Source organism: Anser anser (genome assembly GCF_964211835.1).
Source record: "Anser anser genome assembly, chromosome: 11".
In the NCBI taxonomy this organism is placed as follows: Eukaryota; Metazoa; Chordata; class Aves; order Anseriformes; family Anatidae; genus Anser; species Anser anser.
This window is the reverse complement of record NC_139732.1, coordinates 24,310,976-24,328,521: the sequence shown is the minus strand read 5'-3', so window position 1 is coordinate 24,328,521 and position 17,546 is coordinate 24,310,976. Positions and strand designations below refer to the sequence as shown.

General features: G+C 44.0%; 1 protein-coding gene across 2 annotated transcripts in view; it reads right to left on the bottom strand.

Moving 5' to 3' along the window:
• The window catches only part of PHLPP2 (PH domain and leucine rich repeat protein phosphatase 2), a 33,294-nt gene extending 17,788 nt beyond the window's left edge, over window positions 1-15,506 (bottom strand). Inside the window, exons 1-6 of one of the 2 annotated variants that reach the window (XM_083794915.1) lie at window positions 15,345-15,506; window positions 14,703-14,947; window positions 5,675-5,808; window positions 2,644-2,834; window positions 2,091-2,216; window positions 741-895 (exon numbers count right to left, since the gene is read on the bottom strand). In XM_083794915.1, the coding sequence (XP_083651041.1) occupies window positions 741-895; window positions 2,091-2,216; window positions 2,644-2,834; window positions 5,675-5,808; window positions 14,703-14,947; window positions 15,345-15,491 (998 nt within the window). In that variant the 5' untranslated portion in view covers window positions 15,492-15,506. The remainder of the gene's footprint in view (window positions 1-740; window positions 896-2,090; window positions 2,217-2,643; window positions 2,835-5,674; window positions 5,809-14,702; window positions 14,948-15,344) is intronic. The other variant, XM_083794916.1, reaches the window with a different exon arrangement.
• Between the last annotated feature and the right edge of the window lie 2,040 nt (window positions 15,507-17,546).

Here is a 17,546-nt window from a genome sequence, read left to right as displayed (position 1 = left end):
CAGTTCAATAAATTTACCTTGCAAGAATTATTTGGAGTACCAATCTACCATTGTGAAGCTGGGAAAGATAAGACACTAAAACATGAACTGCAACTACTCTAAGAATAGATCAAAAGAAGGGAATACCCTTTTCAAGCTAGGCACAATGGAAGGCCTAGTAGAGCTGTAAAAGGGAAAGGCAAGAAAGCTCTGAAAGCATCATAAGATGACGACATTATGCTTCCATACCATCACATCTGCTACTCTCTTACAAGTTGCCAAAGTAAAGCTGGAGTCTCACAGGCCCTCTGCCCATTTCAAATGAACATTAACATTCAGAACTTACTAAGTAGGCTTTTTCAGATCTCCACTTCTTTCTACAAACTCTTACCCACAAAAACAGCATCACATTTTTCCTCACCTTTTATTTTATACCCCAAAATGCTCTCAGTTTAGCAAGCAGCCTTATATTAGTATTGCATCCTGTCTACACAACTAGCGTGTCGCTCTACTAGGCTCATCTGAGGTAACACTTAACACAAAGAATTTGTGGAAGGGAGTTCACGAATACCATAAACTGCTGTAAGCTTTTATCTGCCTGCATTGCCCAGTTCTGCTTCCTAGTTCCTTCATTTGTTAAAGCTTCCTAAAGATCAATCTTTAAACATCCCATAAGAACAGGCAATATGCTCCCTTCTCTTCACCCCTGGATGCACATGTCCAGAACTCCAAATGTAGAAGAAAAATAATTCTTTGCAGACCTGCAAAGGGAGTCAAGACTCCCTGCTCCGCATGATCTCAAAAAATTGTGTCGTAGGTTGAGGTAGATGATGTCTTGACTGTAGAAGAGGTGCTCAGGTACTTCCTCAAGGCTGTAGCATGAAAGATCAACCATGCTAAGTCGCATAGACACAACCTGAAAAGAAAAAGGAAGAGTTGCAGCTGTGCAACAATTCTTCTGTGGCAGCCTAATGGACTTAAAAAACAAAGAATGCATGTAGTAAGCAATTTACAAGAAAATGAAAGAATGCTCTTGTACCCGCCAAACACAGGTAGAGTCCATGCAGGAAATCAAGTCCATGGAGTATGAACTTATGTCTACTGTCTCTGCAAGCCCCATAACAAGGAGGCACTTCTGGATATCAACAAGAACATACATAAAGCTCTGCTTTGTAGGTACAATGGACGCTCACTAAAAGCTGGACTGTAAGAGAACCAACCTAATAGAGAAAACCATACCTCTAGTTGAGAAAATTGCTGAGAAAGCATAGTCTCCGAGTGCCTTCCAAAGATGCAAATTGCAAAAAGGAATCAGCTGACCTTCCAGTTTTGTCTTTTGGTGCTTACAGAACCTCTTTTTGGCCTACCTGCTTCTTCTGACTTATTGTTTGCTTGTTCAGGGTATAATACTGGAAAACTTCTGCTATGATGAAAAGGCTTCATACATTATAATTTTGCAACATTTCATAAAGCATCTGCAAATATCAGATCTCCTTTAATTACATATACTCTGTTTTGAGGCCTTATATGCTTCACTCCAGATTTTATGACATATTTTATCCTGCAACTCATTTCATATTTCACAATATTATATATAAGAGGTCAAAGTGTGGGCCAGCACTGAGCTATCACCAGCTAATTGTACTTCCACGTGAAATACAGATGCAGCTCTGAACAAGCTACGCTTCCCTTGCTGATCTATGATCTCTGTGCTAGTTAACTCAAACCTACCAGAGTGCCATTCCAGGCCACAGGTCAGAGTCAGATATGGCAGCAGAAGCATTTAATAGGTTTTTATGGCTGTAAAGTCAATCAGTCCACAGGGTTTGTTCTAGTGGCATGTGATTAGCTACTCTCAGTAGCTGTGGGGGGTTAAAAAATGCAGAACTACTAGTCAACACATTGCTGAACAGGCAGAGCCCCAAGAAAATGCTAAAAGAAAGTCTCTGTAGTCGTGAGTACCTAAGAAATGAAGAAAGCTGGAAAGCATCCCAGGTACCTTCTCCAGCACCCAAGCTTAATCTCTGCCTGCAGACCAAGCACGTTATCACAAATCCCATCTTACCCTCAGTACCCACCACCCCAAAGTGCTGCAGTCTCCAGGCCCTCACCGTGGATGCCTGTCTGTGCCACCGCTGGCACTCTGCCAGTGTTTCAAAGGAGACATGGTATGTTTGAGCTTGTGCTCCAGCAGATGTGAAAGCAAGAGTGTACTGCCGACGTTTCATTTCTTCCACCTGCAAAGGGAGAAATGAAAACAAAGCAGTCTGCCTAAACTCCAGCATTACAGTGGATCTGAAGCCTAGAGTGAGCTATTACAAAGTGCCAGTAACACTGTCTTTTGCTGAAAACTGTTGTGAGAAACACAGGAGTAAATCCTTCTTAACATCTTTCTGCTGAAGTAGATCCAATAGGTAATCATCTCCAGAATGGCTATTCATAACAATGGCTACTAACACGAATTCATAAGCAGTGTCTCTTCAAGCATTTTATTAGCCTCAGGACTACCTACGCAAAACAAGTAGAAAAGGGTTGTGCAATTGTCTCTGCACCTGATAATACAGTAATACAGCCTAGATTAACCTCTTGTGTGTAATACCCATCATTATAATCCTTTCTTCCTTTCTAATCTACAGGAAGCTAACAAATACAAAATAGTCTTACCTTCCCTCCAACAAGAGGCAAGATGTGCATCTTCCCTGTGTGGCTATCTTTCACAGAGGATACAATGAGGCAGGTACCACAGAGAATTACTAAGCGTTCAGCCCATTTGTGCAACTGGGTCTTTCCTTTGCGTACATTATAGATTCCAGAGAGCAGGATGCGATCTAACTGTTCTACTTGACATGGCTTTTCTGAAGAAAAAGGGGACATTTGTGTTTACTTTCCATTTGTTCTTCATTCTCAGCTGTGAGTTCAAATAGAAACACAGCAGTAATAAGCATTATAAAAGATGAGTAAAGAGAAGACACACAGTTGTACTTAAAATAAAAATCTCACGCAGAAGACAAGCAACTTAGGGCAGTGATGCCTGAAAAGCACTCCCTGTATGACTTTCAGCACAATGTTCCCACGTAGTGCATTTTTAATCTACAGGTAATTACAGTCCTTGGCAAACTTTCGCTCTTGCCAAACATCCTTCTTTCAGATGCAGTAAAAAAGTGATTACGAACTCATTGAGTCAGCTAAACTCACAGAAACCATCAAATAAGTGGCTTCTACTGTGCTTTAAAGGGAGGCCTGGAAAAATCAACTACAGAAGAACGGTAGTTATTTCCTGAAGATGATTTAAGTGAAAGGACCGGAGCACTGACTGACTATAGCTGTGCTATGTGCACTGCTAGCTGTGGAGCACTAAATCATAGAAAAACACCAAAGAGCGTGTATCTGAAGTACAGGAAAAAAGTCTTGGGACTAGCAGTAAAAGCAGGCTCGGAAAATGTGAAAAATATAAATGCCTCTTGTTGGTCCTTCTCTTGAATAAAACAGGACTTTGTGAACATCACCAGAAATAAGGAAGATGGAAAAGATGAATCTGCATGCTACCTGACTATTTACCATCGAGAGATTCATTCACCATTTACCATTCAGAGATTATAATTATCATTTTCTGAGATTTTTCTCTTTCTGAATACAGAATACTAGCTGCTTTGGACTTCCACTCTGAATCCCAGCTATTTCACAACTCCTATAGATATGTGTAAGAATGGTCTTAACCTCTAGGGATAAGGAAATTCCCTGTCACTCTGCAGCTCCTAAACTTGGCAACTCTAATTAAACACCTCAGGAATTGCACAAGGCCAGCTACAGCAACACAAGGAATAAAGAGAATTCGCCACCACAGAGAGTGTGCGTGACACTCGACAATTCACACTCGTTACATCTGACATAGACGGACAGCCTGATGGCCCTGGAGAGCTTCTTCCATTCGAACAGTTGCTGAGGCATGTAAAGACCCCGTAACACCTGGCCTCTCTGGGTCACTGACCTCTCTTCTCCAAGTGACTTCCATTGAAATGAAGACACACCGCCCCCCTCCTTCTCCCAGCCAATCTAACTGATTCTCTCCCCTCATAAAACTCTTGGGTCCCTGTCAGCATCTCAACAACCAGACCTCAGGAAGCATGCTTCCTTCCTACTGCTGATCAATGTAAGATTTCTATTAACACGTTCCACCGCTTGTAGTCTCACCATTCCACCTGGGCATAAGGAACCCCCATGCACAAGGGAAAGAAACAAACACAATGAACCACGTAAGAAAAGCAAACGAATGCAGAAAGACACCAGAGAAATCCAAGCCACATTGCTACGGTGTGAAGGAAATATGACAGCTACTCAGTGCTCTAAGTAATGTTTCTCTGCCTGAAATGCATTACTCCTTTCCCTGTTCTCAGCTGCAGGCTTTGCAAAATTACCACAATCCTCCATAGCATTTCCTCTCTTTATTTCCTCCCCTACCTTTAAGAACCACTTTCTTAGCATCTGCTTTTAACTTTGTTAAAACAGGTCTCCTGAATACTCTTCAGTCATTATACTTTCTCCTTTACAGTCTCTTTCTAGGCAGGACTATCCTCCCATGCTGACAGAAACTACTCAATTCCATTTTCTACCTACTTGTTTCCATTATGCTGAGTCACTGTTTCTGAATCTTCTGCAGTTCCTGTTCGACATACCCAAACTGCATTCCTCATTTTTCCCCTCAAAAGTTCTCTGCAGCCCTGTTGCTGATGTCTCTTCTTCCACCAGAAGTACCTTCTGACTCTATCCCTTACGATATAAATCCAGATTGTACACAAGCCACGCTTCTTTCCATCTCCACTGTGCCTCTACACTGTTGCACCTGCTCTGCACACAGCTCCCAGCCAGATGGGATTTGTCTCAGGTAAAAGGGTTGAGAAGCTGATTTCTTATGACTTTTTTTTTTAAAACATAGATCAATCAAACGACGGCCAGTAGCTTAGTCAGGCTACCCAGCTGCGTGATGGAAAAGAAACTTTCTATTAAAACCTCTTGACCTTTTCTTGAAATGCAAAAAATAAGCAGCTAAAACATTGAAAGTAATAAAATTATTAACTTCCTTCCCCCTTATTTCTTTTATTTTCCTCTCCAGCGCATTCATTTTCTGACTGCTAGCACTGTGCACCAACTGGTCTATGACTATTGTTCTGTCATACCTTATGCACATGGTATCCTGCCCAAACTGACTCAGTAGGCCAGTCAGAAGTCTCACTTCTGCAATGAAACGCACTGGGGTTTTGATGGCAACTTGCATTTTTATTAACCAGCTGGCACTCTCACTCATTTTTTCACAGGCTGTGGAGGTATTTGGCCAAGACCTTCCTCACCCATATCCATACACCCTTTGAAAATATAATCTTCAGGCAGGCTGCAGTAGAAATGGCATACCTAGACTGAAATGCAGTGTTTCTGATCCCATTAGGAGTTCTAAGACGTTCATTATGACATAAAAAACTATAGGCCACACAGTAATCCTGTGTCTTTCTATGGAGCTGTCTTTTCTCCAAGCCACAAACAGGATCAAGAGAACGACAAAAAAAACTTTGCCTTTTTTTTTTTTTTTTTTAACTAATTTTGATAACTCATTATTTTAAGAAATGCTTTCTGATACTTTGGGTTCCATCTCATAGTTAAAACTATGGGAACAGTGACACTGTGCACACATACAAGTTCTTACCACTATAAAAGCGGATCATACAGCTGAGATCAGAGTTTGCAGCCTCTTCCTGCATTCTGACAGGATCATCAAAACCCAGCCCAGCCAAGTAGTCATACACAATCTGAAGGGGTTTTTCTGTGGGCTCCAGCCTCCTGTCAAAACATAGAAGAAAGTAGTTTGAGAACCTTAACAAGATTAAATATGTCTCATTGCAGCTAGAGTGCAAGGAATACTGACACCGGTTGATCTGCTTCTCTCAAAAGGTCTGGCAAGCACACACACATGAGGTCCATGCTTCCTGCTTTTTAAGTGACAATTAAGAACTGCAGCACTCGAAGAATTGTATTGCAGAAGGGAAATGGAGAGGAAAAACAACAGGTATAAGCCATACCACACACAGTGATAGTTTCCTTTCCATGATTTAAGGAGTACCAGGAGGAAACAATGACAAGAAACAATACCAGAAATAAAGCACAAAAAACAGACCCTAAATAACAATAAAAACCCTATTTATAATGACTAAAAGATTTGAAAGAACTGTACTTAAGTTTCTGTTCCAAATGCAGCTGGGAACAAAGCACAAGAGAAACCTCCAGAAGAATGACTTCTAATAAGACAAAAAAAAAAATTGCTACTCTCTTTAGCTCTCATCAATGCAAGATTTTCATGTTCTGTCAAATTAACTTAAATGGTATATTTAAAGAAAAGACATTTTTAGAACTGCAACAGATCATAGAAAAGATTCAGGGGCTAACCTGACTAAATGGGAACAAAAAATATCTCCCCAAACATCAGGTTTAATATATTCAAAACAAAAAAGACGTTTTCTGATCCTCTCATCTCACTTCTTCCAGAGTCCGAGTTATTTTACAAAAAAAAAAAAAAAAAAAATCTGGCTAAATTAGAAGTTTAACTTTAAGGAAGAAAAAACAGAGAATGGTTTGGGTTGGAAAGGACCTTAAGGATCACGTAGTTCCAGCCCCCCACCAGACCAGGTTGCTCAAAGCCCCATCCAGCCTGGTTTTGAACAATTCCAGGGATGGGGCATCCACAGCTTCTTTGGGCAGCCTTTTCCAGTGCCTCAACACCCTCTGAGTGAAGAATTTCTTACTTGAATATTAATGTAAAATATTAGCGTAAAAGATTAAGCACTGAAAATCTAAGATGGGAGTTAACATAAGTTTCATTATTTACTAAAAAAAACTATCCTTACTTCTAATCTATATGTGCCTAACTTCAGGTGATGGCCACTAGACCTTTACTTGTCTATCCTTTAAGCAGGTACATGCAAATCACGATACAAGACATTTCAAACTTCCTCTTCAAGTTTTGTTTTGAAACTTATCAACATTCTGGAAGTGCTAGCAGTATGACTGTTCACTGTATCCATGCACTGACTGCTCGGTAACAAAGACTCAACAGTATTTATATTCCTGGGTCAAACCTGCTCTCACCTGTTCGGCACATTCATTTATACCCTTCAATCCACACGTCCTCTTGAATTGCGCTTTTTACAAGTTACAGCCCCCCTTCCTTCCTCTTCAGTAATTAGCAAACTTGGCTTTTACATAAATATCTCCAGTGATAAAGAAAAGCTGTCTGCCCCAGAGAATACTGTATGTTAAACCACCTAGATCAACCTTTAGCAGTATTCATCACTCCCTCACTCCTCTTCCTGAGTTTTTACCATCCTTTTTGCCACGGATTATTAACAGAGCAACTGAAAAGCATACATCTACCTTTCTTTATTCATACACCAATCTTCCATTCAGAAAAACCCACCCCTACACTGAATAACAATTTCTAATTTGTAAGGTATCAGCCAATGGGTTTCAGTGGTCTGTGCACTGCTTTTCTACCAATGATATCAGAACATCACGGAGTGAGACAAATGACTAATGCCTTTGACGACCACGACTGAAATTTCAAAGCATCAAGTTTGTTCGGTAAGACCTATTTTCTTCTAAACCTTGTTAACTTGCATACATCATTCATACAGCATGTCCTAACGTGAAATGTTTTATTACTGTATACTCCAAACCTTTCTGCTTCTCAGCTAAAGAACAAAAACATTTTTTATTCTTTTTAACGATTATTCTCTAGCATTTCCAATTACTGACAGCTTTGCAGGTGTCATCTCATTATTAAGGCAGTACTGATTTCACAAAACATTCACCATTTATAAATACATAATCACCCAGACTTCCTCTGTAGCCAATAGGACACACCTCAAGAAGTTAAATGACCTCAGGTATTCCAAGCATATACATTGCAACTCTTCCGCTGCACACACAGGAATTCTGGATCAGAAACTCAAGCAAGATTACTCTCACAGTTACGGTCCAAAACAACAGAGTTCCTAGCCTAAAAAAACAATGGGGTTGACATGCAGCTGATTCATAAATTACTAACACTCAATGTTTGCTAAGCCTAACTAGGGTAAATTTATATATATATTTTTAAACATGGAAATACATCTACTTGTTATCCAAAATGCTGTATATGAAATAGCCCCGCTTCCTCCCACTTCTTAAATGAGCTCTTGGAGCTTCCCCTGACCAACAAACTGCTATCAGGCTTTGCAAACTTTAGTCTCTACTCAGCCCCACGTATAATCATAAATTATTGGGAAATTTCAACCCACAAAGAAGCCTTATTTAACAAAGGAGGAAAACCTTGATGTCTCTCTCCAAATCTACCAAAAGGATCACTCATCAATAGAACTGGTTTGTTTAGAAGCCTGTTCTTATTCCTTCCATTGGAGTAAGTAGGATTTAAAATCTAGTTTATCAAATATTGCCTGCATTAAGAAGTTGAAAGCACTGTTCCTACCAATGTCACCAGTCGTCATTTTTAATTATTAGAAATTATCCTGATTTCATGAAGCTTACAATATGACTAAAAGCAATGCCAGAGACAGATAGCAATTTTATATGTATACTCCAAAATTTATATATGAAGAAAAATCAGGCATCAATTTCAGGTTCAAGATGTCATCAGGTGTGTGTCAACAATGCATGCCATGTGTTTCCTAACGTTCAAATGAAGTCCTTGTGTTTCAGTTTGTGTCCATTGCCTCCTTTGCTGTCACTGGGCACCACTGAAAAGCACATGGTTCTCTCTTATTTTTTCCCCCACCAGGAATTTATACACATTGATAAAATCCCCCCAAGCCTTCTCCAGGCTGGTATCATCTCAGCTGAACAACGAGATGCGCTGGTCCATTATTCATCTTAGCAGCTCTTTGATGGACTCTCTCCAGTCTGTCCACACCTCCCTGGCACTGGGAAGCTCAGCGCTGGACCCAGTGCACCAGGTGTGGCCTCAACAGTTCCAAGCAGAGGGGAAGAATGACCTCCCTCAGACTGCTGGCAACATTTCTCCTGATGAAGCCCAGGATGCTGCTGGCCTTCTTTGCCACAAAGGCACATTGCTGGCTCATGTTCAACTTGGTATCCACCAGGAAATTCAGGTCCTCCTCCACAAAGCTGCTTTCCACAGCAGGCCAACCCCAACGTTTACTAGAGCCCGGGGTTGCTCCTCCTCAGGTGCAGGAATTGGCTTTTCATTTTGCTGAACTTCTTGAGGTTCCTATCTGCCCAGTTTTCTGACTGTCCATGTTTAGTTGCTTACCTTTAGTAGCTTCAAATTTTAATCCCAAGTCCACACTGAAGTCACTTGGTAACATTTCACACGTTTTAGAAGAAGAATAGAAAACTGCCTCACTATCAAAAAGAAACATTAATTTGCTTCTGTAATTGCAATGACTTCATTCTTCGTGATGACATCCACTTTGTATTTGCAGTGGGATAAGAAGTCTTTTGAAATAATTTGGGGAGCCTATAAGGAAGGACCAGATCCTATGCTATTCAGATACTATCCTATTTCCAAAACAAAACGGAAAATAGCTTCCAGTTTGCAGTCAAGAATGGAAATTCAAGCAGCGCACCATCAACAGCATTCACCTGTACCATCTACACCATTCATCTGCACCTCCACCAACCGTTCGGATACTGGTTATATTTTTGGAACTCCTGGAAAAAGATCCCAACCCAGCTAAGGCAGAGAGCTCTTTGTACAATCAGCATGAAAAGCTGATTCATGAAAAGCTTTTTCTTTCCCTGTTTTGCAAGACAGACATGGGACAAGAGATTGGTTCAAAACAGTGCAATGCTATCAATGCTTCTCTCTTTGCATATTTCTTCCATTCAAATACAGGCTCTCAGTCTTATTTCAGGACCTTCAGCTGAGATCCAGAAGCTTAGAGAGCAAAGCACTAAGTACGTACCTGAGGTTTAAGTTATCACTTAATTTTTATGCTACAGAAACAGCAGTGAACATGACACCAAACTTTAAAAAGAACTTTCCAATGTATTCTTGAAAATGACAAACCTGTGTATCTGTCTCCTATAACAGGCAAGGGACTAGAAACTGGAATAAATAATAGGTTGCACCAAACAATTCAGACTTTCAACACACCAAATCCTGATGTATTCTATAACCTCAATTGCAGAATTCAAGAGGAATATGAGAGATTTGACTGGATCTCCAAATACCTAGCCAAAGTGTCCCTTGACTACTCTCAGATTCCAATTCTTCTGCTATTAAAGCCTTGTGCTTGACAGAAAGCAGCTTTTCCAGCATGTGACCTATGGCTTAGGAACTGTAAATGCTTGAATATCATTCATGAAAAGAACATTTCAAGTAGTCTGCATCTAGATTTACTACTGTTACAACAAGAAAAAAATAAAAAATCCACCCAAACACTACAGTTTGGTTGCTGAACAAACTGAAGTTTTTAGAAGCATGTATTCTACAATATAATTCTTGCACATCAGAATTCAGGAAGAACCTTAATACAGCAAAGGGATAAGCGCTTTTCATAAAACAATAATATATTCAAATTAAATCACAGTTCTACAGTGCTCAGCACTCTGAGGTACAGTACTGTGGTTTACCATCTTGAAAAAGGAAGATACTCTAAGCGGCACACTTGCCGCTTCTCAAGATAAGATCTGATTTTTCATTGCTTTTATTCTTCTCATCTTTCACATCAGCAAGAATTACTGCTGCAGGGATGTTGTAGGATTTCAAAATGTTAGTTTGAAAAAAAAAAACCACCCTACTTTTCCTTCTTGACCACTTAAATCAAGCTGGTATGCTTCCAGAAATACCTTAATTTTTGTTTATATTCTAAACAAAACAAACGTACAAAAGGAACATTTGCAGTAATACCTACTCAAGCCTAATCCCCATACCAACATCTCTCTCTCGACATAAAACCGTAACTATCTGAAAGTCAGTCAAAAACGTATGCAGCATTACTGCACCTTCTAAGTTTGGTCGCTACTGACTGAAAGGCAATAGCCTTGCCAAGAAATTAAGCCTTCTGAATTCTTCAAGTCGTCTGCAAAAATCTACAAGCTATTCCAATTTCATTACCTGGCAGAAGTATACGAGATTACAGGAAAAAAAATACCTGAAAAGCCGTGTGCACACAGGATAAAACGACTTGCCCCTCAGTGGAGGAAGCGTGGCTTGGTGAGACACAACAAGCATGAGGGCAGCCGTTCTTATGGCACTGGCCACACGCCGTACCCGTGCCTAATGAGCACCAGCAGAGTCCAGACGTTTGCTGGTAACACCCACAGGTCCAGCGAAGTGCTTTGCAAATAAAGCAAAGAACAAAACAGTTCGTTGCCTACTGACCACATTCAAATCAGGATATAAAGCAATCTGAATACCTTTGGGGACACTCTGGTGTCCTGACTGAACGGATCACCGGTCCAAGTTCTTGTTAAGAGCCATGTAATTTACTTACAAAATCTAACAAAAGTCTGGAAAGCAGGAAACAGAATACCAAAACAAGTATTTGGAACAAGTGGCTGTAATGGCAATTTCTATACAAAATTTCTATACTAACACAACCAAGGCTGACAGGTTCTAAACACAATTGTTAGAGCTTGAGAAACAAAAGTATGCTTCCCCTTTGAGAAAAAAGCAACATGATATGCAACTTAAATTGGCATTGCACATTAGAAATGTGCAAAACATCTCATACGCTGTGCAATAAACACTGAATACTAACACACATGGAGAAAACCATGGCAGTCCAAGCAGCTGCAATTTGACACAAACAGCCCATTCTATCCACATCAGTATCACACAGCAGGTACTAGCCACTTCCACTAAGTCAGAGACGCAGCTCTACTGAGTGAAGGTGTGATGAGTAATGAAAGAGAAAAGACAAAAAATCAGCAAGTTTCACACACAGTTCTTCTTCATGAGCAAAAATCAAGTTTTCAAATCTTCATAGTTTAAGTTTTTGTTGTGAGGGGTAAGCATACCAAAAAAAAGTAATAAAGCTATTTTTATTTAATCCTCTCCTCTGCAGGAAGGTATAATTTCTGAATAGGAAAGAATGCTAACATAAAGAAAGATTCCAGCTAGATCTCTAAAGATTCTTGAAGCGCACTATGGAGGAGAAAAGAATGTTCTGACAGAAACTGACTTCCTTGTACACATACTTAAAAGAGAAATGCAGAAATATCACAAGGACACCACAATATTTAAAGTGAAAAAGTTTTTTGTTTTTCTCCCACTTACAGACCAGTCTGTGTTCAGTCTTCTGAGTCAGGTGCCAAATCAACCTTTGCCACTCTCTGGTTTTGAGAGAAAGTCACCTACTCATACTTTAAAGGGTGAGGAATTCGGTTGTTTAGGAGACAAATGTATCAATGGTAAAATGCAAACGGATACTTAACTGAGTAATCTGTGCTCACAAACACATTATTAAAGTAGTCAGCAAACTTTGTTCAAGGCAAGGATTATCTCAAGAGGGCATGGGGATATCTTGAGCATTCTGTCATCTTCCTGTGGAAATGCAAGCAGGTGCCGTCTGTGACTGCTTCCTGTTACTAACAGAGATTGTTACTAAAGCAATACCGGTAACTCCCATTTCAGGGAACAGAATTTCTTCACGGAAAGGGTGGTTAGGCATTGCAACAGGCTGCCCAGGGTGGTGGTGGAGTCGCCATCCCTGGAGGTGTTTAAGAGACGTGTGGATGAGGTGCACAGGGACATGGTTTAACTGTGGAGCTGCAGTGTTAGGTGGATCGTTGGACTCAGTGATCTTAGAAGTTGTTTCCAACCTAAACAATTCTATGACTCTGAGGACATCCCCCCCAGCGGTAAGCAGTTCAGGAATCTCTTCTGTGGCAAAGACATCTCTAGAATTACAAAGGCAACAGGCATACAGTAACCAAGAGCTTTCCAAGAAATTAAAGACAAAACTTGAGTAAGTGCGTGATACAGCAAGAGGCAATAAATTAACAAGTGGGAAGTAAACATTTACAACTTGGTACTTGCTTCCAGAACTCCTGTCAGGATGAATTTACCAAACTATTGCAAAGCCTGACACAAATCAAAGACAGGCACTGCTACCTAGCATGAGAAGAGACATAAATTTAGAAGAACTCAAACACAAAAGCCATTTCAAAAGCTCAAAAAAGTCAAAACATCCCTCTCTGAACAAACCTCCAAGAGTTACCTAGTCTTCTTTGACATCTGCAATAAAGGGTCTTTTTTCTGAATGTTCGGAAGTTTGCTCACTGTTATAGTACAAAACAAAACAATTTCCTTATAACTACTTCAAGCAATTAATTTTCAGCTGCCTCCATGACTACAATGAAGTATGCATATCCTCATACCACATTTATAACTAACCTTTCCCTAGTTCCTAAAAACCAGGCTGAGCAAAGCAAAAAGGTCTAAATAACTTTTTTTCAAGTGTCCTTTTTAACAGTGTCATAGACTCAAAGAATGGTTTGGGTTGGAAGCCCATCCTTAAAGCCTCCCTGTGTCCCCCCTGCCATGGGCAGGGACCCCTCCCACCAGCCCAGGCTTCCCCCAGCCCCATCCAGCCTGGCCTTAGGCACTGCCAGGGATGGGGCATCCACAGCTTCTCTGAGCAGCCTGTGCCAGTGTTTCCCCACCCTCATCGTGATGAATTTATGCCTACCCTAAACCTACCCTTTTCTAGTTTAAAATCGTTACCCCTTGTCCTATCTCTACAATCGCTGATAAAGAGTCCCTCCCCAGCTTTCTCATAGGCCCCTATCCCCCATCCTATTCTCTACATCTCTTGCCACTAGCACTCCTGCCCTCAACTCGATCAAACCTACACTACGTGGTTTTAAACTTCAGACATGCACAACTTAAGACTTTAATTTCGCTATCAAAAAGCCGGCTACTACTACTGTTCGGCTCATAATGTCTCTATTGCTTAGTCTTCAATACGAAGACTACAGTGCTATTTTTTTTTCCCTTGGAAGAGGAACTGCAACTTTATAAACAAAAGTTAAGTCCAAAAGAATCACTGCAAAGTCTAAATCCTAAAAAACCTAATGGGAGCTTGTAGACCTAGAGTTCATAATACACTCAGAATAAAGTCCACGCACCTTAAGCCCTGAGCTGTCTGTTTTCAGCCTCAACTGACTGTGGGCATATAACGTACGATACGAGGCCCACATCTTCCCTATATAATGTTTACTGTGCTACATTTGTGCCTATCTTTAATAGTTATGTACCTGGGAACTCTTATGAAAAACACACACACACACACAAAGACTAACGTGTATATCCTACATGAGTGACTGTTAAAGTACTTTACGTGTTTCACTGGCTCAGAATAACTGTGCACAGCCTCCTAAATTCTTAAGTTTTCTTAATACCGAAGTGTCCCTAAAACAGAACATAAAGAAGGAGCACACAAACAGTAACCTGTACCTACAAAATGAGGTCATGTTTCTGGTTGGAGCAGCTGCCAAACCCTCCCAGCTAAAACACCTATGGTTTGACTAAGAGAGATGTAAGCGGCTCACCACTACTTTGTTTTTACGAATTATGCTACTCAAGGCTGTGTCTGACACCTACCACCTCTGTCCTGCATTTATACTACTAACGTACGCAGGTACACAGAGAAGAGGGCCCTGCAAGACTAAAGCAAACGTTTCTCGATACAAATCTATCCTCTCTCAGCCCTCACCTGACCAGGTCTCCGTGAAGCTGCAAGAAGAGATTTTTTCTCTCTTCTCCATCACATATCTCGGACGCGGGGGTGTCCACCGTACAGAGGACCAGGCGCAAGTCAGAGGAAGCACAAGACGTGGAATCTCTTCCATAAACGTACACGCAGCCTCGTCCAGCATCCTCCCTCAGCCAGTCCCTCTCGCGGGAGCCAAACCGAGTCCTGTTCAAGCAGCTCCTGCTCCCGTTGCGCTTCACGTTTCTCTGCAAGGAACCACGGCGTCAGCAGCCGCCTCCGAAGCGGCGCCCGGCCTCCCCCCGTGCCCAGCGGCGGCAGCCGGCCGCTCCGAGCCGACCTTCCCTCGCGGCCAGGCTCCTCGGCACCCCTCGCACCCGGGCGGCACGGCCAGGCCCGGCCAGACCCGGCCGGGCCCGCCGCTCCCGCACCGCCGGGCCCCCGCCCCGGGAGCCTCGGCGCCCCGCGGGTCCCGGCCGCGGGGGGGCCGCCGACCTCGTCCCGACAGCGGCGGCAAGGTCGAGGCGGGCATCGCCCCGGGCGCGGCGCTACCCCCGCGGCCCCGGCCCGCCGAGCTGCCGGGAAGGGCCGGCGGAACGGGGCGGCCCCCGCGCGGCGCAGGCCCGGCGCCGGCCCCCTCCTCACCTTCAGCACCCGGATGCCGCCGCGGGGCCCGGCCCGGCCCCCCCGCGCGCCGCCCCCGCCCGCCGCCGCCGCCGCCGCCGCCTCGTCCTCCTCGGGCTCCGGCCCCTCCCTGGGCCCGGGCCCGGGCCCCGTCCCGGCCTCCCCCATCGCCCGCCGGACGCCGAGACCTCGGACGGCGGCGGCGGCCCCGGCCCCGCTCCGCGCAGGCCCCGCCCCGGAAGCGCGCGGCCTTCCGCCGCCGGCGGGCGCGGCCTCAGCGGCGGCGCGGGCCCGGGCCGGGATCCCCGCGTCTCGCCGCCGCCCTGGGCCCGGGCGGCCTCGGGGGCGCTGCTCAGGGACCGAGCCGGGGCCGCTCTGCAGCGGCTGCGCTGCCCGCCCGGCCCCCGACGCGCCTTCAGCGGCGGCTGCCCCTTGGAAGCGCTCGGCTCGGCTCGCCGCGCCCCGCCGCCCTCCCGCCGCTCGGAGCAGCCTGCGGCCCGCTGAGCGCCGGCGGTGCCGAGCTCCAGCGCGCTTCTGCCCGCGGCACCGGCACCGGCTCCGCGCTGTGCCCGTTCCTGCCGCCATTTCAGAGCTCGCCGCGGGCACGCTTTCCAAGTTCCCACCGTCGGGCTCAGCGCCGCGCCGAACGCCCGCTGCGTTACGCCTCCTTTAAGGTCCCCGCCGTCCCGGGCTGCCCGAGCGCTCTGCTCGCCGCGCTGCGGATCTGCTCGCGGCCCCCTCGGAGGGCATCGCCGAGTCACCGCTGCCGCCGCGAGGAACGAGAGGCTGCGCTGCTCCCGGAGGCTCGTCCTGCGCCAGAACCGCTGACTACAGCCGCGGCGCTACTGCTGCGGCACAAACCGACTAGCTGAAGTCTCGGGAGTAGCTGGGTGTCCTGGTTCCAGTTAGGACAGAGTTAAGTAGCTCATAGTAGCTGGTAGGGTGCTATGTTTTGGATTAGGATGAGAAGAGCGCTGATAACATGCTGATGTTTTAATTGTTGCAGAGCAGTGTTTACACCAGGCCAAGGACTTTTCGGCTTCTTGCTCTGTCCTGCCAGCGAGCAGGCTGGGGGTGCAGCAGGAGCTGGGAGGGGACAGACCCAGGACAGCTGACCCGAACTGGCCAAAGGGGTATTCCATACCATCTGACGTCATGCTAAACAATATATAGGGGTGGCTGGCCGGGGTGGGGGGGCCGGCTGCTCGGGAATAGGCTGGGCATCGGTCAGCGGGTGGTGAGCAATTGCATTGTGCATCACTTGTTTTCTTACACATTATTATTGTTAATACTATTACCATTATCACTATTATTATTATTATTGTTATTATTATTTTCCTGTCTTAATAAACCGTCTTTATCTCAACTCACAGGCTTCACTTTCCCGTTTCTCTCCCCCCATCCCAGAGAGGGAGGGGGGAGGGTGAGCGAACGGCTGTGTGGTGTTTAGCTGCCAGCCGGGTTAAACCACAACACTGGGGAGCTCTGCTGTTTAAAAACAAGGAACTGACCGACAGCCTACCTTACCAGGACGGTTACGCGTGCTCCCCAGCACGCATCTCTACCTGGCACTACAGAGGAGAATGCTGAGGAAAAATGCGGTTGTGTTAGAAAACGTGGTATTTAATAAATGCTCCTGTGACTAGAAATCACAAGGAGGAACCTTATAGAACGCTGGTTTATTACTTTAATGGATAATGAGATTATAACAATCCTTGTCTCTCCGAGGTACATGGAGTACAAAAGGGGATTTCTTCATCAGTAAGGGAATCATAATTAATGCCAAAGGCAAGCTGCAGGCACCAGGGAAAAAATAAGTTCTTAGGTTCAGATCTCATCACACCTGGACAGATACTGCTGATGGTAGTTGAAAAACTCTCCCAGGCTATTTTCAGGCTATTTGACCTGGAACAGTTTAAGGATTTTTATAGTTGTCTACGCTCATTTTACTCTCCAAACTTTCCCGAAAGCTTTTTAAACTCTACCCTTGATTATTTCACATCATCTGACCTCATCATGGCCAAACAAAAATCAATGAAGCCTGTCCCACTGTACTTGCAAAAAGCAACAAGGCGCAGTTTTAAATCATGGAATATTGACTCATTTTATTAGTCACTTCATAATTTGTTTCAACCAAAAGACAATACACACAGCAGACGTCTAATGCATCCCATGTAAGTGTTTACATCCGTTACGCTCCTCACTCACCTAAGCATTTATTTA